Source organism: Xyrauchen texanus, unplaced genomic scaffold, assembly GCF_025860055.1.
Source record: "Xyrauchen texanus isolate HMW12.3.18 unplaced genomic scaffold, RBS_HiC_50CHRs HiC_scaffold_51, whole genome shotgun sequence".
NCBI classification, from domain to species: domain Eukaryota; kingdom Metazoa; phylum Chordata; class Actinopteri; order Cypriniformes; family Catostomidae; genus Xyrauchen; species Xyrauchen texanus.
In genome coordinates, this window is record NW_026266478.1 from 16,238 (window position 1) to 31,695 (window position 15,458).

The 15,458-nt window shown below is 40.8% G+C and overlaps 1 protein-coding gene across 1 annotated transcript; it reads right to left on the minus strand.

The window, feature by feature from the left end:
- Positions 1-372: 372 nt before the first annotated feature.
- On the minus strand, positions 373-2,512 carry LOC127642206 (uncharacterized). Its single transcript, XM_052124880.1, has 4 exons — positions 2,412-2,512; positions 1,517-1,664; positions 1,010-1,214; positions 373-677 (listed from the first exon to the last, which is right to left on the minus strand). Exons 1-4 carry the CDS (start codon positions 2,510-2,512, stop codon positions 373-375), a joined length of 759 nt encoding a protein of 252 aa, XP_051980840.1.
- Between the last annotated feature and the right edge of the window lie 12,946 nt (positions 2,513-15,458).

Consider the following 15,458-nt stretch of genomic DNA (forward strand, 5'->3'; position numbering starts at 1 on the left):
TGATTGGTTGTCGACAATGTGTCGACATTATACTTCAGGAGGGTCAAGGATGCGTAAAATGTCGGTCTGCAATTACAGAGGAATCCCTGGTGGCTGTAGCTGGCCTCGCTGAAGTGTTCAATGTAATTAGGGCCATAGAAGAGCAGTTCAGTTGTGTTTAAGATTGCTGCTGTGGTAGAGTGCATGTTCGAATGCTACCAGAAGTTAAAACGTTTTTTTTATTTATTTTTATTCAGTTGTTAATATAACTCTTAATATAATTGGATTGTTCTCTTAATAGTGTTTATATTTCATGCTACAAGAAGCCAAAAAAGTTAATACACGACAAGAAAAGTTTTGCTAGTCATGTTAGAGGTACAATATATAGCAGTTCTATGCACATGTTCTTGCGATGTTAATTAGGTCAGTTACACAGTCTTGGTATGACCTGTAATGCTCATTTACAGTGTAGTTAAAGACATTTCCAAGGTCAAAATAAAGTGAATGAAACTCTGTCTCTGCCCTAATTTTGTTCTCTTCAGACTGAAATGGGTCAATGCCAAATGCTGATGGAGTGGTCAAACTGTTTCCCATCTCCTGTCTGTATAGCTCGGCAGCTTCTGAGGCCCTCGGCAGCAGTGGCTCTGAAATCCTTGCCGCGCAGCCATCTCTGGCCAGCAGATTGGGAATGCCTTTGCCTATAAATAGAAACATTTGAATTGTAAGAAAAAAAAACAAATACTGATAATATTGTATTAAATAATACTGTAAGAACATCCTACCAGTTTGCAGAGTTCAGATCCTGCCTTGCTCTAACACCTACTGTAACTAATTGTCAAGTAATTCTGAAGACCTTCATTAGCTGGTTCTGGTTTAGGTTTTGAGGTTAGATTAGGGTTGGAGCTAAATTCTGCAGGAACTGGCCCTCCAGAACATTGTGTGTGTATATTGGCAGTTAGATTACTGAATAATGATGGTATGATAAATTAAAACACAATTTAGAAGTGATGTCAAAGCAATATCTCAATACCTAGAATATTATGGCTATTCCATGCCTGAACAAATCTCTGTACCCCAATCTGGCTGATCTCACATGTGAGATTGGATACACAGTATCTGGTCAACCCATCCTCCATATCCAAAGTCTCCTGGTCAATCATTTGAATGAGTGCAGTCTTGATTGGAAAATTGACCCGCTTATTGACTTCAGGCCATATTCTCTCTACGGTGTGGTTCTGTCGAGTAAAACAGTATTCCCACAATGTAAAGCACAAAGCAAATGACAGTATAAGTACAAAATATATTTTCATGTCAGTTCATTACAACTTTTGATTTTTAAAATGTATTAGTAAATGCTGAAATTAACAAACAAATATAAATAAATGTTGTAGAAGTGTTCATTTTTAACTCATGTTAGCTAATGCATCCACTAATGTTAACAAATACAACCTTTACTGTTACCAATACCTTATTCAGAACAGTATACATGTCATAAAAATTAGACATCTGTGATAATAATTAAAACATTTAATCTCACCTTAGTTGATGTTGTCTGGAGGTAAGGCAGTCGGTGCTGGTTATGCCTGTATTCTGCCAAGATGTCTTGCATGAAGAGGGTTAGATAAAACTCTCTACCATGGTCCACTCTGACCTGATCCCACATCCCATGGGAAAGTACAGCGTTTCTAGGAAAATAAAATATAATTAAACTTTGATGTTATCGAGTGTAGCAAAAATATGGTAAGATTAGAGAAGAAAATCTTAGTCTTACTTGTACACCTCTTCATAAATTGTTAAATTTTTTTGCTAAACCCATCAATGGCTATGACATGGGTCACACCAAACATACAAAGTTTTTCGTTCTGGTCCATGTGCAGTTTGTGACCCACATACTCAGCATTATATGGGACAGGATTTAAATGATGTGCACCCTGAAACAACAAAAGTTAATTAGGTTGCATATAGAAAGTATTTAGCCCCCAGTTTTAGAAGCACTTGTGGATTATTAAATACTTGGTGGTTTCCTGGACAGGGTTTAAGTCTAGCCCCAGACTAAAATGCATGTTTGAGCTGTCTTGACTTAAAACAGCTTGCACTGACATATCATAAAATATATAATTTCCATTGTTTTGTCTCAAGATGCACGCCAGTAATGTTTTTTTTTTTTTTGTAAGGTATGTAAAAACCTACTTAAAAAAAGTCCTAATATAACTAAGGTCTAGTCCGGGCTTAATGTAAACCTTGCCCAGGAAACCGACCCTATACCTATCCTGCACCCATGTCGTTTTCAACTGTAGGTTTTGCTTTTGAAAGTTAAAGACTAAATAGACATTGATGTATGATTATGTAATGTTTAATAATTTAGATGCTAAAACATGATAATTATTTATTTTTAATGATTTTTTTTTTTTTACTATGGAACCCAAATCTACCTGGCATCGAGCTTGATGATAAGGTTCATGCATCTGTGCCAGTGTCCGCCCACTCGAACCTCTGATGCACAAACTCCTTGTGCAGCAAGATAACCCGTCATCATTTTACGTCCGTAATATGGTCCAGTCTGTACACACAAATAAAATATATTTTCAGATGTTTAGGCATATTTTTAATAAATCTTTTATATTTATATATATCTTAATTTTGGTAATTGACAATTAATCAATTATTTCATTAAGGTCTTTCCCCTTTTATTTTAATGGATTTTATTGGTTAATAAATTAATCATTTAGGCTTTAAGTTTTAAACAGGATAACAGCACATAATGAATATGTAAACCTTTCATCAATACTGCCGATGTATTTGGAAAAAAACTGAACCATGTAATAAACAACAGAGACCTTCATATGACGGAGGTTGCCAAACTAAAGTGGCTCACTACAATCTAAAGAAGTGAACTATCAATTTTATTAGACTGTTTAAGCCAGTATTTTAACAGTAGTATACAGTTGATGACATTTATTTCTCAAACAGGCCGATTGCATGTCATTTTGTTTCAGTTCTTACAGTATCAAGCACAGTATTGACAGTGTACTCACAGAAATGTATAAAACTTGGTAGATGGTGGTACTATGTCTACACCGATCGCGTTGTGTTCATATTCGGGGCTCATCTGCATATATTTTAACATCACTGTCTTAGTACACTAAAACGAGCCGTACCGAACCCTACCATCCAGTGGAAAAGCACCAAAGCCACCATTTTAAACTGTCCCCTTTGTGTGAAATCACTACAAAACTGTTCACAGGCCTCCTAGGGATTTGATTTGGTTGTCATTTGTTGAAATAAATATAAATATACAATGTTTCCTTGTCTGTCCGCTGAATGACCCACAATCTCTGATTTTACTCCGTGGCCATGGAAGGGTGAATATTTACAATGACAACAATTAGGCTATTTAATTTCTGCTTGTTGAAAACATACTTTTATTTGAAGATATATATATATATGATGGCTGAAGCAGCAGCAAGCGTCCAGCTTGCGAATGTTTTCATAGTAATCGAATGAACATTTTAAATGAAATTCTATAAAGCTTACATGAAAAACATTCTAATTATCATGCGATATGTGATTACAATAGCTTCTGTTCCATGCAAACGATACCATGAAGAATGTGAATATTTAACTTAAAGCAAAAGCAAAACAAAAAGTAAGTATTCACATTAATTTCAGATAATTTTGTAGATAAACTAAATTGGCACAAAAAAGCCGGACCAGAAAGTTTGAAGAACTTTAAAGTAGTTTAAAGTTTAAATTAGTGTGAGAGAGAGAGAGTGAGTGAGTGCGTTCGTTTGTGAGCGTGTAAGTAATAATAATTCCTTACATTTATATAGCACTTTTCTAGGCACTCATAGCACTTTACATAGTATAGGGGGAATCTCCTCAACCACCACCAGTGTGCAGCATCCACTTGGATGATAGACGGCAGCCATAGTGCACCAGAAAGGTGTACCCACTTGCCATTTATTTGCATTGGCTGAAATCATCACTTTTTGGACATGGTTTGTTTTAACTCCTGGATCAAATTTATGACTTAAAATCACATTTAGGTGACTCAGTGAAGCCCCCTGAAACACATAAGCCCTTCGAATTTGTGTATTCTGTACAGAATACACAAATAAACATGTTTATGCAACTTACAACTCATAAACATGCATCATTTGCCTAAAAAATGAAACCTGAGCCCTTCAAAACAAAAAACTGTCACTGACCACAAAACCTTTATTTCTCCGAATGGGACTAATTGTACGTGGGATGTCCAGATCTCAGCTCTGGACAGACCTTTTGTGCTCAAACCTCTGTTTCTGTGCTTCTCCAAGCCTCCTCTTTCTGTCTTGTGAGTTTCAAGAAAATCTGAGGAAGTCGAAATTTGCGCGCACAAATCCTTAAAGGGGTACGCACGAAATTTTCGACATCCTCCGATCTTAATGAAATTTATACCATAGAAAGAGGAGGCTTGGAGATGAACAGAAATACAAGTTTCAGCTTCCCAAGTCTGTCTAGAGCTGAGATATGCACATCCCAAAAATTTAATGTGGGTTGTCCCAATTCCAATCAATTTAATGGGACAAAATGTACATGGGATGTCCAGATCTCAGCTCTCGGGCTACGACCTCGGGACTGACCTCGTTCGAAAGGGCTGCCTGAGACCTTTACAACGAGCCCAGCTTCCTCTCACTATCCCACCAGGAACATAAAAAGGGCCCATGGTGCTGCCTGAGGGGGAGATAGCCTCTAAGTGGTGCTGAAAGGAAAGCATCATTTGCCAATGCATATAAATTGCATGTGGGCAGTCCCACTTCCAATCGATTTAATGGGACAAATTGTATGTGGGATCTTAGCTATCCCCGTCTGTGATTCTGTGCTAAGAAATCCACATTTTAGCACTTTTGCACAGTGCAGTTCTCAATATGTCTAATATATGTCTATGTATGAATGCATCTATCTGTAGAATGTTTGTCTATCAATCTGTCTGTCTGTCTGTCTGTCTATCCTTTTAGCCCATTACTTTGATTGGAAGTGGGACTACCCACTTCCAATCAATTTAATGGGACAAATTGTATTACTTTGATTGGAAGTGGGTTTACCCAATTGCAATTTAATTGCATTGGCTCAAATCATCACTTGGTGGACTGCATTTTAATAACTCCAGGATCCATTTTATGACATTTAATCACATTTAGGTGACTGTAGGACTCCCCCTGAACATAGTGCACCCTTCGAAACACAAAAGTTCAACTGTCCACGAAACCTTCATTTCTCCGAATGGGACTAATTGTATGTGGGATGTCCAGATCTCAGCTCTGGATTGACTTAGGAAGCTGAAAATTGTGTTTCTGTTCTAATCTCAGCCTCCTCTATCTATGTTGTGAATTTCAAGAAGATCAGAGGAAGTCGATAATTTCGCGCAAAAAAACTCAAACCCCTTTGAGTTTTTTTGCGCGAAATTATCGACTTCCTCTGATCTTCTTGAAATTTATACCAAAGAAAGAGGAGGCTTGGAGAGGAACATAAACAGAGAATTCAGCTTCCTAAATCTGTCCAGAGCTGAGATCTGGACATCCCACGTACAATTTGTCCCATTCGCAGAAATAAAGGTTTCGTGGTCAGTGACAGTTTTTTGTTTTGAAGGGCTCAGGTTGATCAGGGGGCTTCACTGAGTCATATAAATGCATTTTTAAGTCATACATTTTATACTGGTGTTATTAAAATGAAGTCCAACAAGTGATGATTTCAGCCAATGCAAATAAATGGCAAGTGGGTAGACCTCGGATCTCAGCAATCCCTGTCTGTGATTCTGTGCTAAGAAATCCACTTTTTAGCACTTTTGCACAGTGCAGTTTTCAATATGTCCAATATATGTCTATGTATGTATGTATGTATCTATAGGATGTTTTTCTGTCTGTCTGTCTATCTGTCTGTCTGTCTGTCTGTCTATCTTTTTAGCCCATTACTTTGATTGGAAGTGGGTCTACCCAAATGCCATTTATTTGCATTGGCTGAAATCGTCACTTGGTGTACTGCGTTTGTATAACTCCAGGATAACATTTATGATGTATAATCACATTTAGGTGACTCAGTGAAGCAACCTGATCAACCTGAGCCCTTCAAAACAAAAAAATTCACTGACCACAAAACCTTTATTTCTCTGAATGGGACAAATTGTACGTGGGATGTCTCAGCTCTGGATTGACTTAGGAAGCTGAAACTTGTGTTTCTGACCTAATCTCAGCCTCCTCTTTCTATCTTGTGAGTTTCAAGAAAATCTGAGGAAGTCGAAATTTGCGCGCACAAATCCTTAAAGGGGTACACACTAAATTTTCGACATCCTCCGATCTTAATGAAATGTACACCATAGAAAGAGGAGGCTTGGAGATGAACAGAAATACAAGTTTCAGCTTCCCAAGTCTGTCTAGAGCTGAGATATGCACATCCCACAAATTGAATGTGGGTAGTCCCAATTTCAATCAATTTAATGGGACAAATTGTATGTGGGATCTCAGCAATCCCTGTCTGTGATTCTTTGCTAAGAATTCCACTTTTTAGCACTTTTGCACAGTGCAGTTCTCAATATGTCCAATATATGTCTATGTATGTATGTATCCATCTGTAGGATGTTTGTCTATCTGTCTATCTGTCTGTCTGTCTGTCTATCCTTTTAGCCCATTACTTTGACTGGAAGTGGGACTACCCACTTCCAATCAGTTTAATTGACCCAAAATCATCACTTGGTTATAACTTCTGGATCATATTCAATGATTTCATCCAATTGCATGTGTGTAGTCCCATATACAGTCAAATGAATGGGCAGTTAGGCTGTTGGTGGACATACAGCTATACAATCAATTGCTAATGGGCAGATAGCCTTTTGAATAAATTGTACGTGGGTAGTCCCACTTACAGTCAAATGAATGGGCAGTTAGTCTGTTGGTGGACATACAGCTATACAATCAAATGCTAATGGATAGTTAGTCTGTTGGTTGACTCAGTTTGTGTGCAAAATAGATGGTTAGTGGGCATATAGCGGGTCCGTGGACAGCCCCACCCCCTCAGGGTGGTCAAGGGGTCTCCCTGGTCATTTTGGGAAAAATAGTGGGTCAGGGGGATGATAATGAGTCCGTGGACAGCCCCACCCCCCGGGGTGGTCTGGGGGTCTCATTGGTCACTTTTGGAAAAATAGTGGGTCAGGGGGATGATAATGGGTCCGTGGACAGCCCCGCCCCCCCAGGGTGGTCAGGGGGTCTCACTGGTCAGTTTGGGTAAAATAGTGGGTCAGGGGGATGATAATGGGTCCGTGGACAGCCCCGCCCCCAGGGTGGTCAGGGGGTCTCACTGGTCAGTTTGGGTAAAATAGTGGGTCAGGGGGATGATAATGGGTCCGTGGACAGCCCCGCCCCCCCAGGGTGGTCAGGCGGTCTCACTGGTCAGTTTGGGTAAAATAGTGGGTCAGGGGGAGGATAATGGGTCCGTGGACAGCCCCCCCCCCACCCCCAGGGTGGTCAGGGGGTCTCACTGGTCAGTTTGGGTAAAATAGTGGGTCAGGGGGATGATAATGGGTCCATGGACAGCCCTGCCCCCCCCCCCCCAGGGTGGCACAGGGGTCCATGGGGGTCTTCAGGGGGCATTGTGTCCCACTCCCCCATTAAAAGAACACATTGCAACAAATGGAACGAGGGAGAGCCTTGCCCCAAGAGGTGCCCGATTGCCATCGATATGAATGGAGAAGGCGCCCATTCATTTGAGCCAGAGGTGAGGCCGCCCTCACGTGGGTAAAGGCTGAACGGCACTGGAGAGGCTATATTCGGGGGTCTTCCTTTAAACGCCTGTGGCGGGGGTCTTCTGCGCCCGAGGCGGTCCTCCGCGTCACAGACCTTCCCCGTCGGACCCCACGAACGAACGGGCGCCCACCCCGGGGCCCCGAAACCTTTTCTGAGGCTAGCACGCAGGGTACAGGGACCCTCGGACACGTTCCCATATCCTAATGGGCTATTGACCGCCTATTTGACGAGGTTTGAGGTGTTTTGACTTGGTTTGACTTGACTTCCCTTATGTAGGTAAGACCCCCTTCCCTCAGTGCGTGTAAGGGCCCCGGCTTTCTATTGCTCTATGCGAGAAACATAGAGAGAAAAGAGGCCCAGCCAGGCTTGGCCCATTCCCAGGTTGGCAAGCGTCGCCTTGTTCCCCTGTCAGGGTAACCAAAAGGATTCCGACGACTTTTGTGGGGCTTTGGGAAAGGGTACGTGTAGTCTGATACAGCTGGTCGTCTGGCACGTAAAAAACACCTGCCCGCTCCTGTGTCAGACCAGGGGTTAGGGTTAGGCCACGGCTTAGCGCATTACGCCACGGCTTAGCGCATGGCGTAGCGCATGGCGTAATTTAAATTGGACCCCTAGTGTCGCTTCTCTGACACAACGTGGAGAGAGCGACAGAAGGGGAACGTCTAGGTTACAAATGTAACCTCCGTTCCCCGATGGAGGGAACGAGACGTTGTGTCCTTCCCGCCACGCCGCTGAGCCGAGCAGCTGTAGTGGCCGGACCATTTCCGCTCCTCAGAAAAATCCTGAATGAACTCTAGTATTTGCCTCGCCTTTGTACCCGTGATGTCCGGAGCGGGTATGCAAATACTAGCTGCCAACTTCTCATTGGCCTTTTTCATAGATCAGAGGTATATTCGGTGCTCAAGAGAGACCCCTAGTGTCGCCCCGACACAACGCCTCGCTCCCTCCATCGGGGAACGGAGGTTACATTCAGTAACCTAGACGCATCATGGTGGGAACTAGCATCAGATCAAATCCCTGTCAAGCTTCTAGGAAGCTTAATTTAAAAACATTACCTTAATTCAAAAATGGTCTCTAGATAGTTTTGAACCTACATTTATTCTGTAAAAATAGTGATATTTATAATAATTGATTATAGTAACTGCTTTCAAACTTTCTAATTTCACACCATTTAAAAACAAAAAACTACTCTCAACTTACTTTCTTCTGTTCATTCAAACAACACACAAATAACCTTCAAATCTTTAATAAAACAGAACACAATGTCTTTTTCGACATTCTCTATATAATCAATTCAACTTATGTTTAGCCTTCTGTTCATGCAGAGCTTTACATTTTACATTTATTATTACTACTTTCTCCATTTCTTACACTTTCTCAGGTGAAGGAACTTCCATTCTATCTAATAAAATAATATAAATCAAGTTTTTAAACTAACAGAAAAGTAAAAGTTTAAACATAATAAAGTCTTAAAGATAAACATATCTAAAAACAAATCTATTTTCTTGTGTTTTGAAATAATTGCTCAGTAAGATACACTACGTCCTTTTAATTTCTCATGACTCTTACATTTTTTTTCATTCAACAGTTATCATTATTATACCTCTAAAATGATACTTTCATGTATTAACTATGGCAAATGGAAATAGTAGTAATAGAAATATACACTCAATCAATTCTTTATAGCACCCACTAACCCAATATTTACTCTTTAAATCAATAAATCAGTGGTTAGCTGCTGGATTTAAATTTAGACCCTCAGAACAATTTAGACATGGGCATTGAACCCCATTGATGGCATTAATTTAGACATGGGCATTGAACCCCATTGATGGCATTAATTTAGACATGTGTTACGAACCCTTTTGTTAAAAGTGGCTACGTAAGGGTTTCACAACATAAAGAAGGACACGTGAGACTCGAGTACGCTGCGATGACATTTATTATGAACAAACATCCCAGAACTCAAGAAACACGTATCACAAATAAAGAGAAACAACGAACTTCAAATAAGATAACGGTAACAAATATTAACATGACGACCAAAAAGTAATTTAAATAAAAGAAACGGAAAAACAAAAAAGAAGGCTTGTTTGCTGGTTCTCTCTCCTCTCTGCCATACTCCGCTTCAGCGTCCTTGTTATAGTGGATCAGAAACGACTCCAACGAGGCGCAGGTGTATAATGATACACAGGTGCAGACCCATCAGTAACTCAGACACACAAAAAGAAACACAGAGTCATGACGTCATCACAAGTAGAGGAAAACACAAGACGCGAACCGTAACACTCCCCCACTTAAAGAAAGAACCAGTTCTGGACGAAGCGACTAGTAGAAGCAAACAAGAACACCATAATAAAAGTAACATCACACATAGGCTACATATAAATTAAATTATACATTTACCTAGCCCCGAGAAAGGGCATCTGCCACAACGTTGTCAGTTCATTTCTTGTGGTGGATCTCAAGGTTATAACATTGAGCCATTAGCGCCCAGCGCATCAACCGTTGGTTATGATTGTACATTCTATTTAAAAACCAAGGGATTATGGTCCGTGTAGACGATGACGGGAGTAGAGCTGTATCCAACATACACATCGAAGTGCTGCAAAGCAAGCAACATAGCTAGAGTCTCTTTTTCGATAGTAGAATAATTCAACTGATGACAATTAAATTTAGCTGAGAAATAAGAGACTGGATGGGATATGCCATCAGCACCACTCTGAAGCAGGACAGCTCCAACTCCGATCGCGCTGGTGTCTACCTCGAGCTTAAACGGACGAGCCAGGTCAGGAGCAGACAACACCGGAGCACTGCAAAGGAGACTTTGCACACAAAAATGCACTTTGACATTCCACAGTCCAAGTAAAAACAACTTTAGAGCTACACATCTTCGTTAAAGGAGCAACTACAGTCGAGAAATTTTTACAAAAACACCTGTAATAGCCAGCCATGCCTAAAAATCGTCGCAACTCTCTCCTAGTAGTGGGCACAGGGTATGCAAGAATAGCAGTCACTTTTGCATCCACCGGACGTACTTGACCGTTTCCAACCTGTTTCCCCAAATATGTAACGGAGGCTTTCGCAAAATCGCATTTAGTCAGATTTAAAGTTAAAGAGGCGCCGGCTAATCGGCTAAAAACATTGTGCAAAGTAGAGATGTGATCTGTCCACGTAGAAGAAAAAATAACGACATCATCAAGATAAATATTACAGTTCGGAACATCACCTAAAACTGCAGACATTAACCTTTGAAAGGTAGCAGGCGTGTTTCGAAGACCGAACGCCATACGCGTATATTGAAAGAAAGAATCGGGAGTCACAAATGCGGAGACCTCAGAAGCACGTTCAGTTAATGGCACCTGCCAATAGCCTTTTAAAAGATCTAATTTCGTAATATACCGAGCAGTGCCAAGATTGTCAATACAATCCTCTACTCAAGGCAACGGAAATGACTGGATTTCAACGTCTGGTGCCACCTCTCCAGTGCCCCCTGCGATTCAGGATGGTAAGCACTGGAGGTGACATGTGACACACTCAAACCTTTCAACACATTTCGGAATATTTTAGACAAGAAATTAGTACCTTGATCTGTTTGAACAGTTCTCGGCAATCCGAATGTTGTAAAGAACTTTATTAAAGCTTTAGTAACGCTTTTGGCAGTTATATTCCGTAACGGAATTGCTTCTGGAAACCATGTGACCACACACATAATTGTTAAAATATACTGCGAACCAGATTTAGTTTGTGGCAACGGCCCAACGCAATCTACCAAGACGCGTTCAAACTGATCTCCTACAGCCGGGATAGGGTGGAGTGGAACAGGTGGCACAATCTGATTGGGCTTTCCCACCACTTGACACGTATGACAAGACTTACAATACCGAGATACATCAGCTTTCAACCCAGGCCAGAAGAAATGCTTGAGCACCCGATGGTAAGTTTTGTTTATACCAAGATGCCCAGACCAAGGACGATCATGTGCCAAGCTTAAAATATGCTGTCGAAATTTCGAGGGCATCACAATCTGATGAACCACGTTCCAGTCATCCAAATTTTCATCATTCGATAAACGAACATTCCAGCTACGCATCAACACAGTGTTGTTCCAATAGAACTGATGATTGTACGAAGGTGACCCTTTACTGTCAGCACTTAAATGACATTTTTCTAACGTATAATAACTTTTCTGTGCCGCAGTAAGAACATCGCGCGAAATAGGCAAAAATACGTCAGGATCAGGACAAACAGATTCTTGGATCGAATTAACATCCATATGCTCTGTCAAGACATTTTTGTCAAACATCTCTGAAAAAATAGACTCACCTAAATTCACTTCATTTTCTTTAGCAAGACTTTTCGCCTGAGCGCGTGTCGTAACTGCACTAGAAGCAAAAACATTTGGAAAATGTTGGGAGAGTACATCTGGCTGTTGATCAGTAACTGGCATATTAGTAACATGTACAACTGGCATTACTTTCCCTCCAGCCAGATAATTTCCCATAATAAAATTAATACCTTTCACAGGTAGGGAAGAACGAGCCGCTATATTAAAACATCAAGAAACTAATTCAGACGTCACCCAGACGCGATGAAGAGGTACAGTGATGAAACCCATTTCTATACCCTGCACAATAGTGCTAGTATCACATTCAGAGCCTGCACAGAAAGGCAAAGTGTCAGACAGTATAAAAGACTGAGATCCTCCCGTATCACGTAAAATCTTCACAGCCTTCTGGTCCTCAACACGACCAGTCAATGAAACATAACCGTCGAACACGAAAGGCTGAAAACACTTATCAGGAGCCACTGAAATCATGGTCTGTGGAGACACAGTTTTCACCAAAACTGAACCGCGAGGTTGACCTGAAAAATCCTGACGCTCATGCTTTCGTTTTAAAATTCGACACTCAGCAATGACGTGTCCAACCTTGTGACAATAGCCACACTCTTTACGCATTTTTGGACTGGATGGACCAGGCCTGACTTTAGAGTCAGAAAAATTAATTTCATTCTCTCTTTGCGGAATGTAACCTGAATCACTCGCACGCTTTAAAAACACAGGTTTATGAATGAGTGCATACTCGTCTGCTAAGACAGCCACTTGCTGCACAGTAGTAACCTTTTGTTCATTTAAATATAAAGCAGTACGCTCAGGAACACAATTTTTAAACTCCTCAATAAGCAAGAGTTCACATAAAGATTGGAAGTCTACGACTTTACACACCTTTGTCCATCGATCAAAAAGTATACCCTTCTCACGGGCAAATTCGACATATGTCTGAGAAGCAGATTTTTTGTTGAGCTTAAAACGTTGTCGGTAATGTTCAGGTACTAACTCATAAGCACGGAGAATCGCGATTTTTTACGGTCTCATATTGAACACTTTCCTCTAACGGAAGAGATGCACAAACTTCTTGGCGCTTTCCTGTTAACTTACATTGTAACATTAATGACCAAACCTCTGTTGGCCACCTCAAAGCAGATGCTATTCTTTCAAATGCCTGAAAATAAGCTTCAACCTCTTTCTCCCGAAACGGTGGAACAATTACAATGTTTTTCGCTACATTAAATGAAGTCGAATGATCAAGAGAATCCATTACCACAGGTAGAGAGTTAACTGTAGATATCACAGGAATATTTGACACTAATGCAGCAGCTTCAACCTCCGAACTAGGTCTATCTTCAAATGCAAATTTTTTAGATCTTTTTGAATCATCTCGAACAGACTGTAACTCTAACTGTGGCATTTTAACTTTCATCTCCGCATCAATACGGTGCAATTCAAGCTGATGCTCCAACTCATCCTTTCGTGCTTGAGCTCTATCTTGCGTCTCAAGTTGTAAGCTGAGCTAATCGTACTTTTAACCACAAAACCTCCCTGATGTACAGGTGATTCTTCGAAGAGAGGGATAAAGGCTCAAATTTAGGCAAAGAAAAAGGTTGAGGTCCTACCTTCGCCCCACCACCGGCACCAGGCGAACTGGATTGCCAGCGAGAGAACACAGTGAGGTCGAAGAATGCAGTGGGAGTTGTTCCTCATCCATACCAGCTGCAACTGCTTCTGGAACATCCACCAATGAAGACAACACCCCAACATTAATTAAACCAGTTAACACACAAGCTTTCACGTCTTTCTTAAGCCACGTTTTAGAAACAGGTATTTCAAAGTGTCGAGCAATAAGGAACAAATCGTCCTTTCTACATGTTTCTAAAACTGCAACGCTAGGTTGACTTATAAACTGCCCCAAATCAAACGTCGCCATAATAAATTGATGAGCAAAAACACAAACATAATAAATTAGTAGGCTCCGAACGACTCCGGACCTAAACCTACCTAACCGAAACTAGTCTTCAGAGGGTACCAGTTGAGAGGCAAGCCTCTCCCCCGGAGTACCTACAAACACAACAAACTAAAATAATAAAGAAAACAATAAATAGTAAACCGTAGTGAGAACCGGCGCAAAGCACGGCCCCCCTGGTTTACTCTACCTACCCGGAGATCGCCCAACACCACTATCTTTACCTGCTCATCAAACAAAATTAAAGTAATCTGAAATCCTAGACGAGCCCCCAATTTATGTTAGGAACCCTTTTGTTAAAAGTGGCTACGTAAGGGTTTCACAACATAAAGAAGGACACGTGAGACTCGAGTACACTGCGATGACATTTATTACGAACAAACATCCCAGAACTCAAGAAACACGTATCACAAATAAAGAGAAACAACGAACTTCAAATAAGATAACGGTAACAAATATTAACATGACGACCAAAAAGTAATTTAAATAAAAGAAACGGAAAAACAAAAAAGAAGGCTTGTTTGCTGGTTCTCTCTCCTCTCTGCCATACTCCGCTTCAGCGTCCTTGTTATAGTGGATCAGAAACGACTCCAACGAGGCGCAGGTGTATAATGATACACAGGTGCAGACCCATCAGTAACTCAGACACACAAAAAGAAACACAGAGTCATGACGTCATCACAAGTTGAGGAAAACACAAGACGCGAACCGTAACACATGGGTATTGAACCCCATTGATGGCATTAATTTAGACATGGGTATTGAACCCCATTGATGGCATTAATTTAGACACGGGTATTGAACCCCGTTGATGGCATTAATTTAGACATGGGAATTGAACCCCATTGATGGCATTAATTTAGACATGGGTATTGAACCCCATTGATGGCATTAATTTAGACATGGGCATTGAACCCCATTGATGGCATTAATTTAGACATGGGTATTGAACCCCATTGATGGCATTAATTTAGACACGGGTATTGAACCCCGTTGATGGCATTAATTTAGACATGGGCATTGAACCCCATTGATGGCATTAATTTAGACATGGGTATTGAACCCCATTGATGGCATTAATTTAGACATGGGCATTGAACCCCATTGATGGCATTAATTTAGACATGGGCATTGAACCCCATTGATGGCATTAATTTAGACATGGGCATTGAACCCCATTGATGGCATTAATTTAGACATGGGCATTGAACCCCATTGATGGCATTAATTTAGACATGGGTATTGAACCCCATTGATGGCATTAATTTAGACATGGGTATTGAACCCCATTGATGGCATTAATTTAGACACGGGCATTGAACCCCATTGATGGCATTAATTTAGACACGGGCACTGAACCCCATTGATGGCATTAATTTAGACACGGGCACTGAACCCCATT

Coding starts and splice junctions, on each gene's coding strand:
- LOC127642206 (XM_052124880.1), bottom strand. CDS start 2,512: ATGACGGGTTATCTTGCTGCACAAGGAGTTTGTGCATCAGAGGTTCGA. Junction 1,665..2,411: donor ATCATCAAGCTCGATGCCAG/GTAGATTTGGGT, acceptor TTATTTTCCTAG/AAACGCTGTACTTTCCCATG. Junction 678..1,009: donor GAATAGCCATAATATTCTAG/GTATTGAGATAT, acceptor TTCTATTTATAG/GCAAAGGCATTCCCAATCTG.